General features: G+C 47.5%; 1 protein-coding gene across 8 annotated transcripts in view; it reads right to left on the bottom strand.

Annotated features, from left to right (window-relative positions):
- Positions 1-17,927, bottom strand: part of PCNT (pericentrin) — a 128,776-nt gene that overhangs the window by 10,608 nt on the left and 100,241 nt on the right. For 7 of the 8 annotated variants that reach the window (XM_063079045.1, XM_063079056.1, XM_063079032.1 and 4 more), the window contains 10 exons: positions 15,943-16,097; positions 11,928-12,092; positions 11,380-11,553; positions 10,504-10,699; positions 9,158-9,380; positions 8,659-8,809; positions 7,518-7,967; positions 3,740-3,987; positions 2,704-2,806; positions 1,357-1,530 (listed from right to left, as the gene is read on the bottom strand). In XM_063079045.1, the coding sequence (XP_062935115.1) occupies positions 1,357-1,530; positions 2,704-2,806; positions 3,740-3,987; positions 7,518-7,967; positions 8,659-8,809; positions 9,158-9,380; positions 10,504-10,699; positions 11,380-11,553; positions 11,928-12,092; positions 15,943-16,097 (2,039 nt within the window). The remainder of the gene's footprint in view (positions 1-1,356; positions 1,531-2,703; positions 2,807-3,739; positions 3,988-7,517; positions 7,968-8,658; positions 8,810-9,157; positions 9,381-10,503; positions 10,700-11,379; positions 11,554-11,927; positions 12,093-15,942; positions 16,098-17,927) is intronic. The other variant, XM_063079061.1, reaches the window with a different exon arrangement.

Here is a 17,927-nt window from a genome sequence, read left to right on the forward strand (position 1 = left end):
AAGAATCAGTGAGCTCAAAGACAGAACATATGAAATTATCCAGAGGAACATAAAAAAAAAATAAGAAAAAAATGAAACAGAACTGCAGCAATTATAAGACTCCTTCAAGCAATCTCTACATAATCTTTACATAATTGGTATACCCAAAGGAGAAGATAAAGAAATCTAGAAAGCATATTTAAGGAAATAATGGCTGAAATTTTCCCAAATATGGAGAAAGATGACAGCCTCTAGGTACAGGAAGTTCAGAGGTCACCAATCAAATTCAATTCAAAGAGGAATGCCTCAAGGCACATCATAATCAAATTATCAAAAACCAAAGACAAAGAGAGAATACTGAAAGCAGCAAGAGGAAAGAAAAACATAACATTCAATGGATCCCCAATAAGGCTCTCAGTGGATTTCTCAGTAGACACCCTAAGGAATGGGAGAATATATTCAGAGTACTGAAGGAAAAAGACTGTCAACAAGTCACATGACATTCAGGGAAGGAGCCCAGGTCAGTGCCTGGCAGCCAGAGTGGGAAGGGCATGATGGCAGTTCTTTTGGGGGGTTGGCATCATTCTGTATTGTCAGTGGTGGTGGTTATGCAGGTTACAAGAATCTATGCATGTGTAAAACTTGTCTGACATTACAACAAAAAAGAGCAAATTTTACTGTATATAAATTAAAAAGTAATTTTTAAAAAGTTCTCATTGTAAAAAACAAAGCAAATTACAAACAGAAAAATAAATATGAAAGAAGAAAATTAGACATTCCAGGGGCCAGCCCGTGGCTCACTCGGGAGAGTGCGGTGCTGATAACACCAAGGCCATGGGTTCGGATCCCATATAGGGATGGCCGGTTAGCTCATTGGGTGAGCATGGTGCTGACAACACCAAGTCAAGGGTTAAGATCCTCTTACCGGTCATCTTAAAAAAAAAAAAAAAGAAAGAAAGAAAGAAAATCAGGCATTCCAGACAAAAATCTATCAAACTACATCAGGAAAATTGTAAAACATTTTAATTAAGAGCCAAATAAAACTCTAATTTGGTTAGATTATTATGTTTTTAATCAAAATTTCCTTTTATGAACATGTAGCAAACATCATGTAGTGGTCAGGATCATGGTGACACAGTGTGCACACACGTGTGCATGTCTGTGAATAAAGTGGAAAATACACTAAGATGTCAAAACATTTTGGAACACTGAGCAAGACTTCAAACAAGAGAGCATAGAGCCCACGCTGGTTAAGTAGGAAAAACTGATGCGCATGTGCCACATCTGTTGAGAAAAGCTAATCCAGATAATTGTGGCTTCAGGCTGGTAGGCAGGTGCCTGAATCACACATGTTAAAAAGAAAGTGCAGACACTTACGCTCAGGGTGCAGCCCTTCTGCAGATGATGCTTCAAGGTCTTTTCGAGCTTGGACAACGCCCTGCACAGCTCTGCTTTCTCTCGGGTAACTGTGCTGACAGCTTTTGTAAGAGAATCATTGTCTTTCAGCAAGACATCCACAAGCTGGATTTGTAGTTCTGCTGCCATTTTTTTCTTGAAAAGGAGAAGACAAAAACTAATTTACAATAATTTTTTTGTTGAAAGGCATGCACGTTATTCGTGCTTTTCATTGTTGCTGATTATTATCAAGGATTATAACTTTAAATGTGCTTGGGGTTCAATGGGAAGCTATGGGCTGGGCAAAGCCTGGGACCAGAAATGATAAAAGTCATCAAATCAATTCTCTACAAAATAGACTTTGCACAAAACTGGGCTGCATGAATAATGTAGGCCTGTCACAAAATGAAACCCTTTTGTGGTGGTTCTAATAGTACCATACACAGACTGCACCTGAAGAGGTACCCAGGAAGTATCGTTTGCTCACCCTGAGGGTCAAATGTGTAAGTCCCTTAAGGCAGATTCATTTCCACAATCAGCCTACAGAGGGTGTGGGACACTAAAATGGTCACCAGCACCCAACACAAGGGGGACAGGATGTGCCACACCAACTGATGATGCTCAGCGAGTGAGGTTGGGGGTAAGCAGGATCAAAGGCTGATCAGTGCAACTCTCCTGCTGCTGAACATTCATGTTGCTTCCACATAAATGCTATGATTTCACAAATGTCAGAATATTTATCAGGAATTTATATCAGCAGCCAAGATTTCTAACACCCTTCAGAGGCAGCTAATAGGGAGCTCAGAATTTCCACAGAGAACTTGGGTTTTCATTTCCAGCTAAGGCTCTCAACACAAACACGCAAGCAGGCTGGGCTGAGGCGAACACTCAGCAGCTTCTCAAGAAGCTTGCAGAACTTCAGGCATGTCTGCCCTCACAGCAGAGCAGAACCCACAGACTCTCCAGACCAGCAGCATACCCTGCATACATCCAGGACGTGCAGTGAGTGACATGTGAGAGCAGAGAGTCTAGAAAGTCACACAACACTTGTGCACAGCACACCCAAACCCCTAAAAACAACACAACATGTGCCAAGATATGGAGGCCATCTATCACCGCATAGCACCTTCCTGGTCAGCCAGACAGCAAACTTGAAGTCGAAGATAGTGAGGGAGGGAGGAACAACTGGCCAACAATAAAGGAAGAAACCACAAGGCTGCCAAGACATCCTCTGCAGGAGAGGCGGCATGTGTCACATATTCAGCCTCAGCTCCCTCTGTCAGGGCAGGAGGAGCATAGGGTGGGGCATGGAGGAGCTCTATAGCTAACCTGGGAGGAGGTGGACGTGCTCAGTTCAGACTTCAGTTCCTCTAACGTACGCAATAAAGATGTCACTGCTTTCTCATTGGATGATGTCCAATCATTAATTGTCCTATAAAGACAAACAGGCATTTAAAAGGTTCATATGTATCCCAAATGACCATCATCCAAACCCATTCAAGAACTCCCTGCTGAACAGAGACAGGGAAAATGGGTTTATGCAGCATCTCCTCAAGAGAGAGACTAAGAGTGACACCACCACGGGGTCCCTGTGTGGGTTTATCTGTGCTTGTTTGTGAATCACTTCATTGAGCTACAAGGCAGAGCAGCCTCATAGTGGGAAGCAGCGCCTGCAGGTGGGTACTTCCGTGAACCTCAGAAACCTCCAGCCACTCGACAGTGAGCACAAGGAGGCACAACCACACGCACGTCGCCACACACTGCGGCTTTCTGCTGGAATTCCATGTCAATCATTAAAAACCCTGTCCTGAATGAAACTATGCTTAGAAATCATGCTGCTCTATAAATTAAATCCAAGAGCACACAAGAGAACTGTATTAGCTGAATTTCTGCATGTAGGGAAAATGGCAAATATTAATTTTTCTGTTCATACAAAACATCATGGTCTTGACTTCTTAATGGTATAACCCTACATCCCAGGTGTGTGGTGATAGCCTCAGAGGCTCAGTGTGACACAGACACCAGGCAGAACCCTAATGTTGATGGGCAGGGCAGGGTGGGACGACTGGTTGGGGGAGGTGTCCAGGCTCCAAACCCTCTGGGTGGCGAAGCACTGTAAAGGAGTGTGGAGAACCAAACTAAAAGAAACTTGGAAACCCAAGGTCAGATGTATTTGATTCACAAGATTTTTTCCTCTAATATTAGAATGTAAAAAATACGATTTTGTCTGTATTTTTCAGGAGAGTCTTGCATGGGGAAAGAAATAGGGTGTGAGTTCATTAACAATGGCCCTTCAGCATTTTTCTTAACATAAGGGCATTTGACTGCACAGTGCTAGCTAGTTCCAGGCAACGTGCACCCTCACCTGTCCACAGTCTGGTTAATAAAGCAGGTTAGGAGCCTGGCAGCACACAGCAGCTGCTGCCTTATCCTCTCCAGTTCCTGCTGCTGTTCCCGGAGACAGTCCAAGCCCAAGCTGCAGGCCCTGTGGGGAGAGCCCAGGTGGGGGCCATTGCCGCAAAGCGCCTGCTCTTTTGACTCCAGCTCTCTCACCGTCTGCTGAAGCTGCTTGATCTTGTGCTCATCACGCTGACGTTGTAATTGTAATTCCCGCTGTTCCCAATGGCAAAAACAGAAAAGAGCTTCCTGTGAGTGTTCCAAAAGCAAAGCCATCCAGCAAAAGAAAATGCAGCAGTGCACGGGGCAGGCAGGCCCTTCATGGACCAGAGCCAGAACCCTCAGGCAGGCAGCCTCTACTCTGCACATAGGACTTCTACCGGGATCCCTTGAACTAGTTCACCCAACGCCCTCCACACTGTGGTGTTCCAGGTGCAACACAGACTCAGAGGAGCCTCCAACTCAGAGAAGGCTGAACAGCACTCCGGAATTTCAGTGGTGAACATCTCTGTATTTTGAGACCTGTTAGGCTTTCACCAGGTCCAAGGTAGGAACACAGGGGCAGAAGGAGAGGGACCTGCAGTGCTGAAGCAAACGGTCCCCAGCTCCACTCACACGGGCACATGCCCACACACAAACACACACACAGTCAGGCACACACACACGTGCAGGTGAACACACATGCATGGGCACATGTGTATGAACTGCGGGGAAGCCCTGCAGAACCTGAGTGCAGGCTGGGGTCTGAGCTTGGGTTACTGGACAGCCCCTTGGGGTCTATGCTGACCTTACTGAGCACCAACTCTCTGAGCTATGGAGAAGTGGTGCACAGTGCTGAACCCCTGCCCAGGCCCAACTCTCCACAGGGCAGGAGACAGAATCAGTCACTGGACAGGGGTGAGGAGGGATGAGGCAGCTTCAGAAAGGGCACCTGTGGATTCCCAGTGGCACTCCTCATGGAAAACAAAGGTGAAACAGGTAGACGAGGCTCCCCATGTTGGGGAGAGAACACCAAGAACTGAGCCTGAGGCCCACGAGTGAAGTTTCAGAGAAACCACCCAGCTCCATGGCCCCCACACAGCCAGATCCACGCCATGGTACACACACCTACTCACAGGTGACCAGGAGTGCGGTTTCACAGCTTCCTAACATCTCACTTATGCTTGAGCCTCATAGGCGAACAGAGATTATTATTTCACCTATTTTTCAGATGAAGAAAGTAAGACACAGAGGAACTGACGAGTTTACATTGTTCAAAAAAGATGAAGTTTGCCCTGAAATGGCTATCTTGGGAGGCTCTAGTAGATACGGCTAGGGAAGGATTCTGTAATCCAGATCAAATTAGCCATCTACAGTAGAAATAACTCCAAAAGGGTTACATCACTTAAAAACACATATCAAGGTGCATCATGAAGAACAGTTATTAATTTAACTTAGAAAACTTTTTCTTTGTATTTATTTTTTAAGCAATCATGTTACCACTCATTTTTACAATAAAAAAAAAAAATTAAATGAAAACAAGAGACAGAAAACAGACTAGTGGTTGCCAGGGCTAAGGGGGGAGATGGTGAGTGATTATTTAATGAGTATGGGGTTCCTTTTTGGGGTGATGAAAATATTCTAAAATTGATTGTAGAAATAGTTGCATAATTCTTTAAGTATACTTAAAACCACTAAACTGGGCAATTTAAATAAGTGAATTCAATGGTATGTAAATTATATCTCATAAAGCTGTTAAAAAATATTAATCACATCTCTGATATGAACTTACAAAACTAATATTACAACCTTTTGAAATCTTGTAACATTTAGAAACCTAGAGTTTAGGTCTTAGAAATAGATGTTCATTTCTTAACTATTTCGTGGCAGACTAATCTTAAAAAGACCAGGCCATTGGTTTTACCTGTGTGTTATAACTACATAAAATATAAAAACAGAAATAGTAAAGGTTATTTTTTTTAAAAGCCTTTAAAAAATATTTTCAAAGAGGGCAAAACAGACATTAATCCATAAGACACAGAAGCTTTTGGCTGACACAAAATGTATCTAAAAATTAAGGACCACCCTAAAAATGAAAGAGGAAGGACTATTTCCCAGCCCACCTTTGAGGTCAATGTTATCCTGAAACTTAAACCAAAGACATCACAAGGAAAGAAAAGAACACTACATGGGCTGGCTGGTTAGCTCAGCTGTTAGAGTGCAATGTTATAACACCAATGTCAAGGGTTCAGATCCCCACGCTGGCAGGCCACCAAAAAAAAGAAAGAAAAGAAAACCACAGACCAATATCCCTTAAGATTACAGAAGTGAAAATCCTCAATAAAATACTAGCAAACTGAATCTAGGAACATATAAAAAGAATTATTCACCATGATCAAGTGGAATTTATCCCAGGAATGCAAGCATGGCTCACCACAAGAAATCAATCAAGGTCATACTTTATGATATCAATAGAATAAAGGGCAAAAACCACAGATCTCAAAAAGCACTGAAAAGACAAAATCTAATACTCTTTCATGATTAAATTTAAAAAGGTTGAGTAAACAAGGAATAGAAGGGTAAAAGGCATTAACAAAAAAGCGTCCGGTAAAAGGCATCAACAAAAACCCCACAGCTAACATCATACTTAATGGTGAAAAACTGAAAGCTTCCCCAAGTTCGGGAACGAGGCAACGGCGTCTGCTCTCACCACTGCATTACACGGAAAGTTCTCACCAGTGTAATCAGGCAAGAAGAGGAAATAAAAAACATCCAAATGGGAAGGGAAGAAGTAAAACTACGTCTATTTATAGATGCATGACCTTATATATGGAAAATCCATATTAAAAAAAATTTTTAATATTTAAAAATATTTAAAAATTTAAAAATATTGGAACTATTAAACAAGTTCAGCAAAGCTGCAGGATACAAAATCAGTATATAAAAATCAACTGTATGCTATACACCAGCAATGAACAATCTGAAAATAAAGTTAAGAAAACAATTCCATGTACAAGAGCACCAAAAAAATAATAAAAGACTTAGGACTAAATTTAACAAAAGTATAAAGCTTATATCATGAAAGCTACAAAATACGGATGAAAGAAATTAAAGATCTAAATAAATGGAGAGACATTCCATGTTTAAGGATCAGAAGACTTAATATTGTTAAGATGTCAATACTACCCAAAGCAATCTACATTTTTAACCCAATCCACAGCAAAATCCCAATGGCCTTTTATGCAGAAATGAAAAAGCCAATCCTCAAATTCATATGGAATTGTGAGGAGCCCCAAACAGCCAAAACAATCTTGAAAAAGAATGACACTGGAGGAATCACACTCGCTGATTTCAAAGCTTGCTACAAAGCTAGAGTAATCAAAAGTGTGGTGTGGGCATAAGGACAGACTTGTAGACCAATGGAACAGAGCAGAGAACCCAGAAACACCCCCATGAGACCCATGTGCGTTGTCTAGCCCTCCCGTCGCTTGTGACTTCTCAGCACTGACTGTGCAGCAGACGGCTCTCACCAGCCTCTCCTTGTCTCTCGGCCACTTCTTCCATTGTTCCGTGTCTGCTCGGCTCTGCCTTGGCTTCATTCTCCTCGTGGTATCCTTGAGTCCTTCTCGCTCTTTCAATCTTGTGTGTAACTGCTCTAATTCTGCCTGTAACCAAGCTGGCTTCTCCCTTTCTCTCTCCAGATAGCATCTCAGCTCTTGTTTTGGGGTCTGCAGGGCTTCCACAGTTGACTTCAACATGGCACTTACCTCCTTCTCTTTCCGGAGTTCTTCACAGCGCTTCTGAGCCTCGGCTTCAAGCTGCTGCTGTGAACGCACGGCTTGCTGTTGCACCTTTTCAAGCACTGCTTGCAGCTCCACCACATGGGACTTCTCTTCTTTCAGCTTCCGCAACAAAGCACGGTGCACCTGCGTCTCCTGGTGGGCACAGGCCTCCTGGGTCCTCTGGCTCAGCTGCTCCGTCAGGAGCCGCTCATGCTGCAAGGCCTCCGACAGTTCCAGTGAGCGGCTCTTCTCGGCCTCCAGACTCTTCTGGAGCTCGGAGAGCTGGCTCCGTTCCTGTGCCAGCAACGCCTCACAGCGTGAAGACTCGATCTGCAGCTCCTTCTGAAGATTGTCCTTTGCCATCTGCTCGTGTTTTAATGCAACACAGAGTCGACTACTCTGAGCATATTGCTTCTCCAAGGATATTCTTAATTCCTACATCAGTGATAAAGTAGGATGGCAAAATTAAATTAAGAGGAAAAGTAAATAGTTTTCATGCTCAAATTTTTGTTTATATACTTTAACCTTTTGAAGCTTACCCTATGGGTAAGCTTACCTATGGGTATGTATAAGGATTTTTTTGTTACTTTGACATCTTGATTACATGGCTGAAGTACTTTTCTGGAAGTGCTGTTGCATAAATGCACAAACACATCCTGGATTCAGAGATGCCCCTTCTCCCATCCTCAGAAAAACACAATGCCAACTCAAAGACATGTACCTCCTGCTTGCTCTGAACCACAATTTCTGTGTTGCTGAAAAACACTCACCATAACCCATGGCATTGATGGTAGACTTGCTCTGGAACTACAGACCACCACTGGATCCGTTGTGCAAAGAAGCTGTGTCCCTACCATGCATCTGGTTTGTGTACAGACCTCTGAGGCTGCACGTTGTCCAGGATGGCCAGTGAGGACACTGCCCAGAGACAGCGGGGACTGCCCAGCAGTCCACCCTTCAGTGCTGTCACTACTGAGGTACTATTTTACCTGAAAATACAGCCCTATCTCACTGCCATGAAGAATAAGAAAAGAAGGCATGAAAGAGGAGAACTGCCTCACGCTTCTGACCAATACTGGCCAGGATGGTCTGTGCCTTGTGGGCTTTGGCCCCACCACCCAGTTACCTCCAGGGACTTGGCACTCTGGCCCTCCCGCTGCAGATGCTGCAGCTGCTTCTCCTCCAGTTGGCTCTGGAGGGCACGCTCCTTCACACGCTCGCTCTCCAGCTCCTGAAGGGTGGCCTTCAGATCGTGCTCTTTGCTGTCCAGCATGGATCTGTGTGGGGACAACAGGCGGCATCATGCCTCATGTCACGGAACGCTCTGAAGGGGACACACAGGCCAGCACCCAGGGGCCAGGACCGTGCCACTTCCCATCACCTGTCCCTGTGCTTCACCCTCTTTACCAGACTTAAACCCAGGGTGAGCAGGACGCTGCTCTCCAAAAGCTAGGAGAACACCTTGTCATGTCAAGGCATACTAGAGGTTCTGTCTTACTTCAATGCCAAGAAAAATGTGGCGACAGGGGTGTAACTTCCGTTTATAGCCAATGAAATGTCTAATGGCAGCTACAAAGGCGAGGGGCCAGAAGGAAAGGCATGTCTCACTGTTCAAAGTCCCATACCTCAGCTGGAGGACTTCCTTCTGCACGTCGTTGAGGGACTGTAGCAGTCTTTCGTTCTCCTGTTTGCACTCACAGAGCTCGGACTTCAAGTCTCTCACTGCGTTCTGCTCCACCACCAGGAGCTTCCGAACACAAAGCGCCTTCTCTTGCTCCTCACTCAGGGTTTTCTGCAGGTCGCTTGCTATACATTTTTCCTGCTCAACTTTATACGCCAATAATTCAACTGAGAAAAAATTAAAGAACATAAAATAGCATTATTCACAGCCCAAAGTGAGCTGTACAGATTGTAAATCAGAAATCATTAGGAGGAAGGAGGTGTATCCTTTTGGGGAGAAATGAGGTTTCTACAAATTAGAAGCTGTCGTTTCTGATAAAGCCAGGATACTAGGGGTCATGCACCTTCATCGCTGAGGTCTTTGTCCTCTGAGCCCATTTCCTTCCAGGCCCCTCTCTCCTGGCCAGGTGCACACTGAGACCAGGAGTGAGGTACCCACTAGGCCATCCTAAAACGACACCCCAAACACCACATGCCTCCGATAGAGACAAGAGTAGGCCCAGATGGCTTCACTGGAAATTCTCTGCAAAACTTAAGGAAGGAGTAACCCTAGCTCTACACAAACTCCTCTGGAAAACGCAAGGTAAGGAGACACTTCCCAGTCTGCTACAAGGCCAGCACGACTCCAACACCAAAACAAGAAAAAAGGCACAAAGGAAGAACACTACAGACTAATGCCTCTTGTGAACGTAGATGCAAAATACTGGCACATCCAGCCCAGAAGAGCACAAAAGGTAAGGTGCCAGGACCAGGGGTCGTGGCCCAAGTGCAGGGCCATTCCCCTCAACAGAATCCAGAACCAGGAATGGAAGGAGCTTCTCAAACGGACCTCACACGCGATGGTACAAGATGGGACACAAGGACAGGCATCTGTCAAGGGCCTGACTGGTGTCACAGGCAAGAAAAGAAGTTGATGGGAAACAAAAAATAAAATAGCATTTATCTACAGATAACAGGGTCTACGTAAGAATTCTACAAAGCATCTAAATTAAATGTAGAAACCTATGACACACTTTTCAACTCTGGTGTGAGCTCCCGAGAATCTCCCAGCACACTTGGCGCCTGAGAGGAGCCCACTCCTGCCTCTGTGGCCTGGCAAGGCCTCCGTCCTGCCTGGCCCCCCCTTGCCCTGCCCACCCTCAGAGCGTCTCTACTCAGTTCTGCTGACTCAGAAGCGCAGCAGCCCCATTGTCCCCACACTCAGGGGCTGGCAAGACCAGGCGTTGCTGCTTCCAGACTCCAGCACTGTGCCATGCATCTGCCTTCCCATGCAGGCCAGCAGCACACCCACCCTGCCTGCGCAGCTGGTGCTCCTGGTGGCTCCCATGGGCCTCTGCGCTGGTCAGTGCCGCACACAGCTGCTGCAGCTTCTCCTGGTTCTGCAGGTGCGTCATGCGCAGCTGGGCACGCAGAGCCTGGATCTCAGAGAGCAAGCTGTTCCTGTCGGACAGGTGGAGGTGCTCCAAGGACTTTTCCTGCAGGTTTCCCTAGGGATGGGATAGGGAAAGAGGGAAGAGTAGACCAAGCACAAGATACAGGACTTCCCGGGTGCCTCCAAGGCTGGGAAGGCCAAGAGCCCCATACCTCCAGCCCTCCCTGCAGCCCAGCCTTTGCAGACCCATGCTTCAGTTCTGCTGGGACAAGCCTGTTGAGTGCGTGAATCCAGAATAGGTGCACAGTGCCTCTGGGGGCCCTCGGTTCCCAGTACATTCTCCATGCGCTCTCAGGCCTGTGGGGCCTGGGCTGGGCTGTGCTGACCCGCTGTGGGGCCTAGTCAGCCCCTTCCTCTGAACACTCGGTTTTGAATGTACTTTTCGTGTCCTCACAGTGCTACCGTTTCCTCTGATCCTCTGACCCCAAGAGTTGAGTGCTTGACAACCCAGGAAGGGCCACTTGGAATCACCCTCTGCCAGTGATTTCCAGATCAAAGTGAGGGCATAAGAGAGAATCAATGTGCTCAACTGTCCTCGTTACAGCTCACGAGTACAAGCACAGCCTGACACAGAGTGATGCATGATCTGCTCAGTCAGGTACTGCCACATTCCAAGGTTGAAAGAAACACATGAACCAAAATTCACAAATGAAACAGACTCTGTCACTCTGTTCATTCATTAGGGCTGGGCTCCTGGTGGGTAAGACAAGACATGGACATAGAGCAGTCGCTCACCTGCTCCTGGATGGCATTCCCCAGCCTCTTGAACAGGGCGCTGTGATCCCCAGGGTCTGAGTTGCAGAGTCTGGGCTGTAGCTGGACCTGCAGCATCTCCCACTCTTTCTCAAACACCCCCTGGAAGACCTGCAGAAATTCTCCTCTCCAATCAAAGCACACGTCCGAAGCTTCCTAAAATATTCAAAGAAGAAACTCAGTGGTCTCTAGGTGCGTTCTACAGGTGCTGTATGGACAGAATGTTTATGTTCCCCCAAAATTCACATTTTGAAGCCCTAACCCCAATGTGATGGTATTTGGAAGTAATTAGATTTAAATAAGGTCACAAGAGGGGGCCCCATCTGACAAGACTGTGTTCTTATAAGAGGAGAAAGAGACACCAGAGCGACTGTGTCACGGGAACATGGGCAGACCTCTCAGGGTTCTTGGCTATGGCTCTCTGTGGGCAAAGCCAACAGTGTAGGCTCCGTAAATCCTTTGGCAAAGACATACGTGAGCTGCAAAATAAAACTGTGTGTTCCCACTTACTGGACCAAACACTTCCATACCTTCTCTCCCTTTTGTGGTGCTGCCTCCAGCAGGCCCTGCCCCTCCCTCGAGAGGTGGTCCAGGGGGGTGTGTGGCTCGCCCTTGCCCAGGGTCCTAGGCAGGCTGCAGCTCTCCGACAAGGCCAGTATCTGGCGGCTCTCGTCACACACCATCTGCAGCAAGGCCTGAGTGGGAAAAGCTCGTTAGGAAGGGGGAAGACCAGCTTGAAGCCTCCATCCATGTCCTGTTCCATCCACCCTATCAGTGTGCAGGCTGTGTAGCTCAGCCCTTCTGAAAGCAGTGGGCAGCAGAGAAGAGGGGACGCCCCTTTGGGCTTTGTACCAAACAGCAGAGTCTGCTATTGTAACCATGAGGTCTTCAACTTTCCTCCCCTGCAGCCTTCAGAAAGACAACAATGAAACCAGGTTTGAAGAGTGAATTTGTGCATGAGCTACTCCAGGGATGGCCCCATAATTTACACCTTCCCACCAGTTACCCCTCCAAGCCCAAGCAGAGCTCAGGGCAGGGCTACAGCCAGGTCGTGAAGACGCCATGGACCTCCCTTGCTCTCCTGGGCCACTAGGAGGCCTGTGCACATGGTGCAGCTGCCAGCCAGTACCAACTACCAACATGGGGTCAAGGGCACGAGGCCAGATGTGGGGAGCAGGGAAAACTAACCCCAAAAGGCCCTGTCCAAGTCTTGACCCACAGGTCTATGAGCACAATGTGGCTGCTCCACACGACTAAGCATGGATGGGGACTAACACGCTGGCCATCTGTCCTAACCAAGGAGACTGAGGGAGGACAGAAGATGGCTTCTATGAGCCATCCTCAAGGAGAAGTCATGTGAAGGCCAGCAAAGAGCCCATTGCCCCCATGGACATCTTTGCCACAGCTGCAAACGAGGACTCTGCATGGGACATGTTTAGCTTAAAAATCTGAGGGGAAAAAAAAACTGGGAAAGTTCAAAAAGAGAAACGTTGAGACCAAGAAACGACGAGGCCTGTGATGCAGCCCGGTCAGTAGATAGGAACACGTTCTGCTGTGATTCTGACGACGTGACCAAGAAAGAAGTGGAACACGACTGGAAGTACTGGAGAAGTGGAACACGACTGGAAGTGCATCACTTTAAAGATGACGGCCTTCCACCATTTTAAGTAATTTTTCTTTATTATTATTTTTTTTTTTAAAGATGACCGGTAAGGGGATCTTAACCCTTGACTTGGTGTTGTCAGCACCACGCTCAGCCAGTGAGCGAACGGGCCATCTGTATATGGGATCCGAACCCGGGGCCTTGGTGTTATCAGCACCGCACTCTCCCGCGTGAGCCATGGGCCGGCCCTAAGTAATTTTTCTTTAAAACAACTTATTTGACATGACACGGACACACATCGAGGTCTCTGGATGAGGACTAAGGGTGAGCCTGGAAGGCCACACTCCATCCTGCACCAGCGAAGACAAGAAGAGCCAGGTAACCACAGTTATCACCCTGGCTGCAGACGATAGGCCATTTTCTATTTTTTATATGCTTTTCTGGATTCTATAACGAAGAGAAACAGCATTTAAAAAAACACCTCTCCCAAAAAAAGAGGTAGCCCCTCCAGCATCCCCACCAGGTGGCGTCACATCTTTGTAGATCTCAGTTTTCTGTAAGGAAATCCACGTGGAACAGAGCCACAGGCCAGAGAGGAGGGCAGAGACCTTGCTGGTGGCTCCAGTCTCAGTACACTGTCTTCCTTTCAGCCTGGGGGTCCCACGGACATAATCATTAGGGCTGAGAAGATTTGGAGCCTCCACTGTCAGGGCCGAATGTCTGCCAAGGGAATTGTGTTTTGGCCGCAGCCCACAGGTGTGTCCTGTCCCCTGCCCCTGCAGTCACCCTCTACACTGTCCAGGCCCTTGGCGGCTGACACACAGTACTTCCTACATGGCCTCACACAGGCCACTCACCTACAGCCCATGCCCAGGCTTAAATCCCAGGCACAATCGCCTGAGGTGCCCAAGGACGGCTGGGCTCCAGCCCTTCCCAGGACCTCCCTTGGCACATGCCCCACATTCCCCCAGCCTCCCAGGTTCAGGGGCTCACAAGACATCCATGACTGATGTCTGAGCACAGGAATCTCCCATGGTTCCTAAGAACAGCACATAGAGCAGACCAAGCCAGCAACTACCGCCTCCTGAGCCACCTGCTGGCTCTCACAGCAAGTGCGAGGCCATGATCCAAGGATGTTCTACATTCCCAAAATACAGTTTAGAAATGTAAAACAATAAAGGAAAACACTGAGTCTAAGACAGTGTGAGAAACCTATCAAAAAAACACCCTCCTGTCACTTTCAGCCGAGCGAGGCAAGCACAGCTCTTTCTGCTCACTGTCCACCTCTCAGTGGCTTCTTCAAAGGGCCGGGGGGGGGGGGGGCTTCACTGGCTTTTTTTTGTTTTCTTTGTTGATTACGAAGCATAACTGTGAAGAATTGTCATTAACAACCAAATTTACTCCTTAAAAATCAAGAAATATTCTAATATTAGGTAGTGCTAACAGAAACATCTCCTCGATGTTTTATATCATATAAAAATTGGGGGAATGCAAGGAAAAAGAAAAAAGACAAAAAATCAACTACTCCAATTTTCATTCTTAAATAAAATTTCAGAAAAGATTTTATTAACCTCCAAATTGTTTTATTTGGAAATGCTTTTATTATTTGAATAAGACACGATAATGATATTATATCATTTACTTAATTAGCCGAGTTTATGTCAATAATTTTGCTATAAAATAATCTGCTAAATTGGGAGAGAAAAGAAAACCTATGAAAAGTCCCACAAAAATTCGGCCTTCAGAGTTGGCTCCAAGGGTGCAGCATGGCCCCCTAGGAGATGCTTAACCCTGGAGTTCACACAGGCAGTCCTCAAGCCTGGGACATGTCTGGTTCTGTGGCCCTGAACGCGCAGCGCCCATGGGCTTGCAGGCCCCCCACTGCCCAGACAGAAGATGCACCTGTGGGGCTGGCACAGACCTACGATGGCACCCCACTGGTAGGGATCAGGACACACCTGCCCATGACGGGGCCCTCAGCCAGGCACAACCATCATGACGGGACTCTCAGCCAGGTACAACCATGTCCAGACAGCAAGAAGAGGGAGGGCCCTTGATTGGAAGGCCTCTATGCTTCTAGACAAGAGGCCTAATGGTCCCCCTTTTCCATCAGACACAAAGAAATGCCACAGGCTTCCTGCTGCCTGCGGACAGCAGCTGCTACCTGCGGATAGCAGCTGCTGCAGAATGGGAAGGAACCAATGGCTGGTGAGCCTCGAGGCACCTGCCCGACACAGAACTCACAGGGCTGCAATAACAAACTCTCCTCAAGGGCTCAGCTGAGCGAGGGCTGAGGCTGCCCGTCAGAAACACCCTCACCTCCTTCCCAAGCACCAACATCAGGAAATACGTAGGAGCAAGGCCCTAAAGGCCATCTGGTAACATCCTCTGGAAGGGACGAACACACTTTGTGCTTCAACAGCAAAGCCGATGGGACCTCCCCTTTCAGGACCCTGGTGTGGAGACAGAAGCGCAGCCAGGCAGGAGCGGCCACCCCTGAGGTCAGTCTCCAAAACCAAACAAAAACCAAACAAAAACCAAACACAATCACTTTGCAACAAATGGTCACAGGTTTTGTGTTTTTTGGGGGTGGCTAGCTGGTACAAGGCTCCAAACCCATGACCTTTAGGTTATAAGGCTGTGCTCTAACCAACTGAGCTAACTGGCCAGCCTGGTCATGGGTTTCAATGAGTAAATTCAGGAAGATGAATCCTAGATCTGTCTCTCTTGTGATTCATTAAAACACATGTACTTAGAGACACCCAGGAAGAGCAGGTCCGCCTGTCGCAGGACCACAGCCCCCAGGGCCCCTGCAGCCCTTCAACCCAGGCTCTCACCTGGGTCACCTGCCCTGATGCCCCTCAACAGCAGCTTCTCTCCTTCCAGACAGCACCGGCAGACCAGGGGTTGCAGGGGGCTAGAGGCATGAGGCACACTCTTACCTTCACGTGCTTTGGATGGACTTCTTTCCCCTTCATTGCTTCTAGTGACCATCGGAACCTTCCGGAGATGCAAGCAGGAGCTGTAACACTGGCGGCAGGAGCCTCGAGTCCTCCTGTCCCCAGACTCAGTCTTGCTCCAAAACCCAAGCCATCACCTAAAAACACCACAAGGTCAGGGACCGAAACCACCCCTCTCTGGTACATTCTGCCAATGACGCACCACAGAGTGCAGGGTGGGGACAGCTGGAGCAGAAACACCTACTAACAACTGTGGCTATGGCTCATCTCAATGAAGAAGCATTGATGGGCCTCCAGTCAAAGACAGTAAACATACGTTTTTAAAAACAAAACTAAGATGAGAAGTACACACTTAAAGTAAGAACAAGCATGCTTTGCATGTTTAGTATGTTAACGCCCATGACTTCCACACACACCTTACAGACATCTCAGCTCAGTCCACACACACAAGGATGTGCTGCTCCTCATCCCCCAAAAACAAAACAGAACCCCCACTAATGCACCAGGCAGGCACTGCGAGGCAGCTGGATGCCCACAGGGCCGGCGCTCTGCCCCAACCAGGGGTGTGAAGAGCAGGTGGTGGCTGGGGGGGCGGGGGGGTGAAGGTTAGGACAAGGAGCTGAGATGAGCCACCAAGGTGGCATCAGGCTAAGGTGGAAAGGCCTGACCTGGGTGAGGTTGGGGTTGTGGATGGAGAAAAGCCCAAAGCCAGCCAGCCAGGGCTGAGGAACCCAGAGCAGGTCTACAAACTGAGAAACCAAGTGGCTCTGACAGGTGAGGGGCCTCAAAACAGGCTATTTGAGACCTCTTGGAAGTGCCCAGGTGCCTGAAGCAATGTGACTTCCAACCCAAGAGTCTGCGCTAAGCCCAAACTACCAAATAAAGGCCAGGAAGGCGGGAACACTCTCAGAAAAAAAGGACCTCGCACACACTTTTTCTCCAGAAGCCTCTAGGTAACAAGCTTCATTAAAGTAAGAGACCATCAGGGGGACAAGGGACCCAAGGGGCAGAATGCTGTGCTCAGACAGCTTAGACAACATGCAGGCTCAGGTACTGTGTGGGAGGCCCTGTAGTGGATAACACGGCGGAAACAGAGAGCAATGGAAAGCAAGCCAGTGTGAGAGACTGCACCCTGGTGACTGCTGGGAACACGACATGTCTGCTTAAACTGCACACGCTCGGCTGTGATCAGACAGGAAGTGTGGGCAGGACAACAAGGAAGCACACTGCAATGAGTGTAGATGAGGCACTTTAAATCGTAAATGTGATATGAAAACAAAGGAAACTCTAGAGCCTGTTCTGACAGTTGAACGCTGATGTCCCCAGGGAGCGGCAGGCCTGAGTTGGGAGATGACAGAATCCCACTCCTGGATAGCACCTCCCAGAACCAATCGACCACACACTTACTACTTATAAAAATAAAAAATTAAAAGTTGCTGGCCCTGATTCTGCAAATGCTAAAATTTCCAATGAACTACATTGTATTTTTCACTGTAATTCTGTTTTCAAAAATCACTGAAAGAGCCAGTAATTATTTTAAAATAAAATACCTCAGATAGTGATCGATATAAAAAAGCATCAGTTATTAAAAAAATGAAAAAGTTAAGAAAATAAGCTTGAAAACCAACCACCACAGTGATAACGGATCCAAGCAGGAACTGTCGATGCAGCCAAGGCTGGTGGGTGTGTTTGAGGAGCAAGAGAACGTGCATGCGGCCTCCAACTCTCCCCCACGAGACACCAGACCCATGAAAAACAGAAGGAAACTGGGCAGACACCAGCACAGCCAAGGAAGCTGACCCCATGCACCTCCTGCTGTGAGGCCTGGGGAAGAACTCAGCATCCCATGTACAATCACAAGACACACCAGACACATGCGTGCAGAGGACCCTGTGAAAAAGTCACCGCCTTTGCTCTTCTCAAATGTCAGTGTCTTGAAACCCAAAGACAGACGGACGGACAAACTG

Source organism: Cynocephalus volans, chromosome 1 (genome assembly GCF_027409185.1).
Source record: "Cynocephalus volans isolate mCynVol1 chromosome 1, mCynVol1.pri, whole genome shotgun sequence".
NCBI lineage: Eukaryota > Metazoa > Chordata > Mammalia > Dermoptera > Cynocephalidae > Cynocephalus > Cynocephalus volans.